The sequence below is a fragment of the Lampris incognitus genome, chromosome 2, assembly GCF_029633865.1.
Source record: "Lampris incognitus isolate fLamInc1 chromosome 2, fLamInc1.hap2, whole genome shotgun sequence".
In the NCBI taxonomy this organism is placed as follows: Eukaryota; Metazoa; Chordata; class Actinopteri; order Lampriformes; family Lampridae; genus Lampris; species Lampris incognitus.
This window is the reverse complement of record NC_079212.1, coordinates 21,309,287-21,318,914: the sequence shown is the minus strand read 5'-3', so window position 1 is coordinate 21,318,914 and position 9,628 is coordinate 21,309,287. Positions and strand designations below refer to the sequence as shown.

Genomic DNA, 9,628 nt, shown 5'->3' with positions numbered 1-9,628 from the left:
AAATGATCCATCTAATCCAGGTGAGAGAGGGGGTCTTCCAGTCAATCATGAATCAGGATTACAGATGCTATTAAAGTGGCTAAGCAGTGGCTTCACTGTCTCTGAAGCTCACATCCCAACAGCTGAGCCCCTTTCAGTCATACAAATGACCTGAAGACTGAGCTGATCACTTCTGAACTCTGGTGACTTCTGTAGTGGAGCGGTGTTTAATCAAGACCGCTGTTCAGGGTGGGCATTTTTGTTTAGCAAAAAGCAGTGGCTTCTGTAGGCCTTTTTATTTCTGGTAAACCACCACTACTCCACATTTCACTAGCATTGATGAACGGTGTTAAGAGTGGCGCGGTTGTTGATATCAGTGTTTAACAACTAAAGCATTTGCCCATAACTGGTGATAACCATGTCAATAACTCATTCATCCATGGCTGAGGATGTACTGATGGGTAGTGGCATGTATGTGAGGTAATGTAAGGTGATTGTATATTTTTGAAAACACACAACATTTGTGTGATGAAGCCACGAGGGGGGGGGCATTCAATCGGTTTGTTACAGACTCGTCCGCTGCATAGATACATACGATTAATTGATGTTGTTTCTAGGGCTGCCTTATTTACAACACTGTAGACGACGAGCACGGGGCCCCGCTGCAGCCATTGGCCAGCCGGCGGCTCAGCTGACTTTGGAAACACCAAGGGGTGACAAGAAGAAAAAAAATGGCACATTTACCAAGGAACACGTTTGCTAATTCGTTATGTCAGACACCATCAAAAAAAAGAAGAAGTAAATAGAAATCCCATTCCCTGGTGTAGTAGTGCCAAAGTGCACCAGACATTAGACAAGCTGTCAAATTATGCAAATGATGGGCTCAATGCTTGGTGTCTGTGGGCCTGTCACTCAGCCCGCCCATCTGCACTTGACGGAGCTCTTTTTCAGACTACTCTTTCAGAAAACATGAGAGATTGAATAAGACTATATATATATATGAGAGAGAGAGAGAGAGAGAGAGAGAGAGAGAGAGAGAGAGAGAGAGAGAGAGAGAGAGAGAGAGAGAGAGAGATGAGAGAGAGAGAGAGAGAGAGAGAGAGAGAGAGAGAGAGAGAGAGAGAGAGAGAGAGAGAGAGAATGGATAGCCTATCAGAAATCTCATAGTAAATCTCATAGTAAACGCACTGAAGCCCAATATGTTGCTTGCTTAGAAACCTTCCCTTAGAAACGCTGTGTTGTAAATGATCAGTAAATATAATAGCAAGCACCACTCACCCGCATGTAGCGTCCATGTTGTCCGTCGTCTGTCCACTGCTTTATTGCAGACGAGCTGTTCGGCCCAGATGGCTAACAACTCACTCACTGAGAGCTGGGATTTTTTTATTTATTTTTTTTATTTTTTCTCCTTATTCCGTTTGCTGTATGCAAGCGGTTTCGACGGTTATTACGGGATTCGCACCGGTCTTCTCGGACAAAAAAATTATTTTGCACCAAACAAATGCATTTACAGATAATTACATTTATAAATATTTCCCCTCTACGTTTCCGAGCTTCTCGTGGTTGCCGTCGGCTTCAAAATCTCCACTCGGCAGTCGGTGTACGTGCTCCAATAAGGATGATGCTCGTTTTTGATGGATGCAATATTTCCGCTCGCTTGTCGAACTTGTACACCTGTCCATTCGGGTATGTTATAAAAAAAAAAGATTATTTACATAATTTACAACACACGAGTCTCACGGCCATCTGGTGGTTCAAGTGTACTGGACCGCGCTTGCCCGTCGCCCCTTCGCTCCTCTTGACTGTCGAATACAACACTTTGCTAACAGGCTCATCCGATGGAGGCAGGCGACCCGTCGTGAGCTCATTCCACCACAAGAGGGCAGTGGTCATTGTAACACTGACACGCACGTTTCAATAAAACATCAAATTCCGCCGGACGTTACACACACTTGGCAAGCAAACAAAAAAACTATATGACCAAAAATTGAATACATATTATTTCAGCGTGCCAACCTGCCTGGGCTTCCCATCAAACTTGACCGCATGTGTCTGTCGATGTGAATGCCCCGAGCGAATTGAACTGGATAACCTCTGCTACAACTGACTCTTGTCGCCCTCTGGCGAACTTCTTAGTGTACTTCAGCTAACTTTAGCTAATGAAGCAAACGCGATTACCACCGTTTTTAAACAGCCTGCACAAACCAGGTACTTTTTATTGATCAGTATCCGCATTGCATTTTAAAAAACATTCTCTCTGGTACTTGGCATACGAATCTTGAAAGATGGAGGTGATACAATCAAGTCACCCACATACATTTCCTGCAAGTTTGCCAAGAAGTGAAGATGGATTCGTTCAAATCATCTGAAGTAAAGAGGGTCTGTTCTTTGCGCAAAATACACACAACTGAATATTGGCGTGCTGATTTAAGGACTGACACAAAATTAAAATCATGGATGGGTGTTAAAAACGACCAACATAAAAACACTAGTGCTGTATTCGGATAGTTTTAAGCATTCAAATACACTTTTTTTAATTCTAATAATCCTACATTGAATTTGTCAAAATATCAAGAAAGATTCTGTAAACATAATCAAAACAATCAGTTTCAGTAAATTCTAATGAATGGGTAGTAGTAAAACACCATGGATAACAATATCAATATATTACACAATGAAAATATATTATGTTTTTAAACATTAATCAGCGCACTAAATTGTCATTAGACCAATATGCTCAGGACATTTATACTTCCAAAGTACCTAAAATGTATATTTTCCACTGGGATGGAGAAGGTTTCAAAATGCCTTGGTAAGAAAACTGTACAATTGTTCTTTGTCTTGTCTGGCAAATATCCTGTCTCTGATAAAATATATCAAAACATTTTATATATAACGTAGTGTGTTCAGGTTCACCAGGGGGTATAAGTATTAGTTGTACATAGTTGCTTGAGAGATGTTTTGCAGTTCTGGTGGGGGGCTTACACTGTTGCCGGGTCAAGGGTTAGTGGACGGGACTATGGAGAGAGAAAGAAGACCTGAGAGTCGGGTGTGTAATGAATGTGCTAATGGCAGTGTGTACGGCATGGCTGTGGCCGACAACAGCCGAGAATAACGCAACGCTCAGTTGTAAGTTTAGAAGTGTTTTTTAATAGCTGTGAACGCTCCAATATCTTGCTCAAGCACGGGGGGAGTGAGAAACTAGTGCTGGGCTTGCAAAGACAAAAACATTATTTTCTACAATAGCTTTGGAAGACCTAAGTTCTGCTATGCATGTTCATTCTCTGGTCTCCATTGCATTTTGGTCATCAACATTTGGCCTCTGAAATTTCCCTTTACATTACATGGTCCTTTGTAACACACCGACACACCACTTCAGCTCAAAAATGGCTTAGTAGTGCCCAGCAAGTCTAGCGTTCAAATCCTCTATTGTACCATCCAGCAATTCTTAAACATATATATTCTCAAGACAATGTCCCTTGCAGTCATCTTACGCCCCCTCCAGGAGAAGACATAAACATGGTAAACAGTTGGTCCACATCTTGGAAATTGTTTTTTTAGTCATTCATCACTTCCTTGGCCTAGTAACAGTATTTTCATCTGCTGTGATAGTCACTGCTGCTGCTCTGGCTTCTGTATCTGCCTGCTCATTGGAAACTAGACAGGTTTAGGTCTCCAGGGGTGCTCGCAGGGGAATACAGCCATCCATCTCCAGAGACTCAGGCCAGCCTTCATACTTGTTGCTGCTCTTACTGTTCTTCATTCGCTAGAGGAAACAGACACAAAGGCAGACAGAATTAACATGTTGCACCAAGAGAATAGTCCTTACTTTTCAGTTGGGGTTTGATTACCAATCTGTAATACAATGCATATGGAATGTTGTGTGAGTACTGGTTTCATCTTTAACAATATTTATATCATCAACCTGTATTTTAAAATGGCCCTTCTGTATAACTGCTGGTCCTTTTCATAAACATTGGGTTTGTCATGAGCACAGCCACCAGGATTATTAGCTTCAGCCCCAGAAAGGGTGTTGTACCTGCTCAAAGGGACTTTTATTCTCTATGCCCTTGGCCCCTACAAACACCCAGCTGTCTCTGAAGGCCAATTCCTTCACTGCCGTGCTCCCAAGCTCCTCAAACAGCCGCCGAGCTTCATCATTCATTCTGCCATGGAGGAGGAGGAGAAGATGCACAAGAGTGATGTTCAGTTAGGTGGAATAAACCTGTACTAAACAAGCAACATGTTGGCTAACATACTTTACATTTTGAATTGAACACCAGCTACACCATCAACTATGTCACCAATTAAAGCTCAAGTTGTGACTCCCAGCCAGAGCATGCAGGCATTTATTCATTTATTTACTGCCAGTCCTAGGCTTCAAAATGATTTAAACTTGACTTTCAGCTAGAAGTCAAGTTTTAGCTACTTTAGATTTTAGCTTAGATTTTAGCTACTTTTCTTGCCCAGGACATTTTCAAGCCAAAAGTTTTGAAAAAAGATAAAGATTAATAATGATGAGTAACAATACTGGACTCAGTCACTCATCATCATCATCAGTTCCGTAACCTATGGAGGTCGTAGGAGCACAGCTGATGCCTCAGCAAGTCTCTTCCACTGTTTATGTTGATTGATTTTGGTTGAGTCATCATTGTGTTTCAGTAGGGGGAGTACCTGGTGGTCCCTATCTCCTCTCCAGGTATGGATGGCCATTGGTTCACAAAGGAACTCATCTGCCCTTTGACAGGTTTTGTTTTTAGTCCTGCTGGGTGTCCACACACACCTCTCACAACAACCCAAGGGTTCAAGTGGGGGTGCCGGTTTAGTCGCCAACGACCCGACAGTTGCAGCTTAACGTTGTACCCAGGACCAATCAGTCACTACATTAATTAGCCCAAAAAAAATGAAATTTTTGTGTTGATCATAAACATCTTCCAACAACTCTTGCTTCCTGATGCCACCAATAGGGTAGGATATAGGCTCAGTGTAAAATCTGGTCATTTTCGAAATGAAGTCAAGCAGTGAGACTGTCAGTAAATTTTCTCAGTCACCAGCTTTAAGATACTAATAGGCTGTTTTTAAATTAGCTTGCATTTGTCCTGCTATTCATAAGCAACTATTTCATGTGCCAAAATAAGCAGTTAGTTAACAGGTAAGTGTAAAGACTGCTGTGTTTTAATTACTCTGAGCAAAATGTTGTCCCACAGCCAACATCTCAACATAGAGATAGCCCCAGGGAAATGCCCCACACTAGCTTGCATATCTACATATCTGTAAAAGTGATTTCCATGTGTGTCCAAGGAAATGGTGAGAAAAGGGATGTTGGAATGGAGGAGAGGGCACACAATAGTCTTACTTTGTAGCTGCATCATCAAAGGAAGCAACAAACACAAGTGTCCCCTCGTGAAGCGGCCGAAGAAACTTCAAGAGGTCAGTAACATCTAAGAAAAAAAAGGAGTATATGGGCTATGATCTATAGTTTATGTTATCTACATAGGACTCAGCCATATGCATAAAATGAGCTGTAATTACCTCCTGCCCACATGTCAAAGGACTTTGTCTCCAAGAGCTCTCCTGTTACCCCTACAGAACAGAAAGAGCAGTCATATTAAAGTACACCCCAAAACAGGCAGGGGTCTAAAATAGCATACATCATTCTGTTCAGCATACTTTATCCTGTTAAAATGGTAGGAAAATAAAATTCTTGGACAACTGATACTTTGATATTGTTTTGCGTTTTCTGTCGATAATGCAATAAAATTGTTTATATTGATGGTACTATGCATGGTATCCCTATGTGCTCTATCCCTATGTGGTACTTCACTAATTCGATATTGTAAGGACTAGCAATGGTGTAGTGATTATTTGTGCCTATTCTTTATACAAAAGGAGTCATCGGAGGCATCTTGTTTTATACCATGATGAAGACAGGTTGGTGTTCAACCATCAATTTGTATGTGACAAACCTTTTGCTTTGGTTACAGAAAGTTGACCCAGTTCATCTGGACACAATGTTTATTGAAACATTTCACTACTCATCTAAGTGACCTCTTCAGTCTCTGAAGAGGTCACTTTCTGTGATTTCCTTTCCTGGATTATAAAGCATGCATTAAGACACTTTTGCTTTGGTGCTATAAAAGTGTGGCTACAAGTTTTACTTCCATCCATCCATCCATTATCTGAACCGCTTATCCTGCTCTCAGGGTTGCGGGGATGCTGGTGGACATAATTCTTACCATTTACCAAAGCTATGTTTAGCCCTCTGCCGACATTATTCTTCACACTGCTCACCAGCCTACAACACAGAAAAAAGACAAGTTGAAGCAGAGATACGAGGCAGTGTAAGAGATCACTTCCTTCAGAGAGGTTAATCTGCACACTAATACACAATGAATGGCACAAAGGAGCACAAAAGACATAAAAGCAAAGACTATGGATAAAACTACAGAAATTACAGCCAGACAGACAGAATACTTGCATTCAGCTCTTCAGACAGACTTGAGGCCTGGTTATGACAGCACAGAGAAAGAATGGAGGGGTTGAAGAACAAAAACAAAGAGACAGCCAGAGTAGAAGCAAGACGACTGGGGACAAATTTGCAATCATTCTCACATCTTGTCCTCCAAACAGACTTTGGGGCCGATGACATTGGCAGCACCAGACACCAAGCGGAACGCCAGGTGTTTCGACGGACAGGGAGCCGACAGGCCACATTTATACCTACGAGGGTGAGGCTCTGGTAAAGCACACGATAAATTAGTTAGTAGTAATAATGAGATGTTACCTATTCAAGGCGATGTTTGACAGACATAGTGTTTATAGAACATGCTCAACTACTTTTCCACTTACCAGGTGTTGGTTCCTCACTTGCACCTGAAAAAGGAGCATGGTTGAATTTCAAATTGATCAAGCCACATACCGCTTTGATCAGATCTGACATGTGGTTAAACAGTGAGTGAATTCTCTTACAATCGAAATGTTGTCCTACCAGTGAAGAAATGTCGCACAGAGGAGCCACTGTCCCCTCCAAAGATAGTGTTGGCCAACACCCATGTGAGTCCAACCAACAGCAGCACAGCCACAGCTCGCAACGGCCCTGTCACATCGAAACAGCGTTGCAATCAGCTTTACGGTCGCTACGGCAGCCACAGTTTAGTCAGTTACAAAACCTACAAAGATCCAGACCGACCTGCCAATCTCATGATTCACTGGCTCACCGACCTGCGAATAGTTGGAGAGAACCGCTTTAAAACTGGGTTATGGGGTGGACTACAGCAATGATACAAAGTGTTTTTAAGTGAACATTTAGAGTTGGCCAAGCAAGATGGCTCTTCAGAGATGACGACAGGGCACTAGATGGAGGACCCTTGTGCAGAACTGGCAAGGCACAGAAATATAACTGTTCGAACAGCTGTTACAATTCAGTTACGCATACTACGGCATAAAAGCCAAGACATCCTACTTACTATGCCACAGTTGGAGGGTTTTATTGACTTAAAATTGTCCCCTTATTACATTACACGTTAGCTATCAAGAGCTATTGCTCTTGCCACAAGGGGATCTTATTTCTTGCGTTGTTTCCTCATCAAGCCATTCCTGGTGCGAATCAGCTTTCTACGAGAAGATAAACTCCGTGAAATGCCAGCCAATACTTGGCCAAACTAAAAGATTAGACTGACATTACTTCATTATCAACACACCTCGACGGAAGACCTAGGTTTACGCAAGCTAACTTCCGGATTACTCTTCCTCCCCGCCCCCCTCGCTAGCCCTGTTTTCCTTTGGTAACCCGAGTGACGTCACTACAGAGTCTGCGTGCGCGTGGACGGCATTGTAGACCATACCAGGATCAGATTTACTGGATGTAAATTTGCACACATGGAGTTTGACTCGTTTCGTGGCTCTCACAGTGCACTTCACATAAAATAACAGCGCAACAATCTATACACAAGGAGTGACTATGTAGAGGCGAAGTACAGGCGAAAAAAACATAAGAGGCAATAAAGTGCAACGGTGCAGAGAATATGTCAGAGATTCTGAAATAAATGTTAGCAGGTTACTTACGTACATGCCTGAGGATGAACGTGACAGATTGTGCCAGTATATGTACAATGTACAGTACAATGTATACAACGTGGTTGGATGTATTTGACAATATTATGCGTTCATTTGAATGACAACCCACGGAAAGAATTTTTTTTAAAATCTGGTTGTTTTGGTGTACAGTGCTCTGTAGCACCTACCAGAGGGGAGGAGTTGGAACAGGTTGTGACCAGCGTGTGATGGGTCGGCAGTGACGTTGTCTGCCTTCCTTTTTTTCTGACTCTGGAGTCCTGAATGGAGGGCAGGTTGGCACCAATCATTTTCTCTGCAGACTTAACTGTCCGTTGTAGTCTGTCCCTGTCCTGTTTGGTGGCCGATCTGAACCAGACAGTGATGGATGTACAGAGAACAGAATGGATTATTGCAAAGTAGAACTGAATAGGCAGTTCCTAAGACAAGTTGAACTTCCTCAGCTGGCGGAGAAAGTATATCCTTTGCTGGACCTTTTTGATGATTGTGTCTATGTTGGATGCCCACCTTAGATCCTGAGAGATTGTGGAACCCAGAAATCTGTAGGTTTTCACCGCAGATACCATGCTGTTGAGTATGGTGAGGGGAGGCAGTGTTAGGGGACTCATCCTGAAGTCCACTGTCATCTCCACAGTTTTGAACGTGTTCAGCTCGTTTGTTATGGCTGCACCAGAGTGCCAGCTGTTCAACCTTCCGTCTATATGCAGATTCATCACCATCCTGGATAAGGCCAATGATGGTTGTGTCGTCCACAAACTTCAGGAGTTTAACAGACGTGTCACCTGAGATGCAGTAATTTGTGTAGAGGGAGAGGAGTCGAGGGGAGAGCACACATCCCAGTGATGATTGTCCGTGTGCTGGATGTGATTTTCCCCAGTTTCACTTGCTGCCTCCTGTCTGTCATGAAGTTTTTAATCCACTGGCAAATGGGGGCTGGTACTGTGAGCTGGGTGAGTTTGGAGTGGAGGATATCTGGGATGATAGTGTTGAACACTGAGCTGAAGTCCATAAACTGGACCCTTGCGTGTGTCCACGGGGAGCCAAGGTGTTGGAAAATGTAATACAATCCCATGTTGATTGCATCCTCCACTGACCTTTTTGCTCGGTAGGCAAACTGCAGGGGGTCGGGCAGGGGGCCTGTGAGTTCCTTCAGGTGGGCCAACACCAGTCTCTCGAAGGATTTCCTGACCACAGACCACAGGGCAATGGGTCTGTAGTAATTTAATCCTGTGATATGGGGTTTCTTGGGGACTGGGATGATAGTGGAGCTTTTGAAGCAGGAGGGGACCTCCCACAGCTCTAGTGATCTGTTGAAGATTAGTGTGAAAATGGGGGCCAGCTGATCAGCACAAACTTTCAGACAGGGGGGTGACACACCACCCAGGCCTGGTGCCTTCCTGGTCTTCTGTCTCTGGAAGAGCTGGTGTTTGTCCTCAACACAGATCCTGAGTGCAGGTGAGAGGTCGGTGGAGAGGGGCTGTCAGGGGGTGCAGTTGGTTGTGTGTTGTGGCCGGAGAGGGTGAGGGGTGTGAAAGTGCGCTTATCAAACCTGCAGTAAAACTCATTTAGATCATCA

The 9,628-nt window shown here is 43.4% G+C and overlaps 1 protein-coding gene across 3 annotated transcripts; it reads right to left on the bottom strand.

The window, feature by feature from the left end:
• Positions 1 to 3,218: 3,218 nt before the first annotated feature.
• fam3a (FAM3 metabolism regulating signaling molecule A) lies at positions 3,219 to 8,170 on the bottom strand. 3 transcript variants are annotated; one of them, XM_056273344.1, is made up of 10 exons: positions 8,048 to 8,170; positions 7,169 to 7,200; positions 6,968 to 7,075; positions 6,829 to 6,852; positions 6,592 to 6,715; positions 6,216 to 6,274; positions 5,512 to 5,562; positions 5,336 to 5,420; positions 4,019 to 4,145; positions 3,219 to 3,745 (listed from the first exon to the last, which is right to left on the bottom strand). In XM_056273344.1, exons 2-10 carry the CDS (start codon positions 7,179 to 7,181, stop codon positions 3,647 to 3,649), a joined length of 690 nt encoding a protein of 229 aa, XP_056129319.1. In that variant the 5' UTR covers positions 7,182 to 7,200; positions 8,048 to 8,170; the 3' UTR covers positions 3,219 to 3,646. The 3 variants fall into 3 exon arrangements, with proteins under 3 accessions (XP_056129319.1, XP_056129320.1, XP_056129318.1); XM_056273345.1 differs by having other exon boundaries at positions 8,044 to 8,167; XM_056273343.1 differs by lacking the exon at positions 8,048 to 8,170 and adding an exon at positions 7,446 to 7,730.
• Between the last annotated feature and the right edge of the window lie 1,458 nt (positions 8,171 to 9,628).

Excerpts from the sequence above, each read along its gene's own strand:
- fam3a (XM_056273344.1), bottom strand. Across the intron at positions 6,853-6,967 it reads TGTGCGACATTTCTTCACTG|GTGCAAGTGAGGAACCAACA; the intron begins GTAGGACAACAT and ends CTCCTTTTTCAG. Across the intron at positions 5,563-6,215 it reads AAACATAGCTTTGGTAAATG|GGGTAACAGGAGAGCTCTTG; the intron begins GTAAGAATTATG and ends TCTGTTCTGTAG.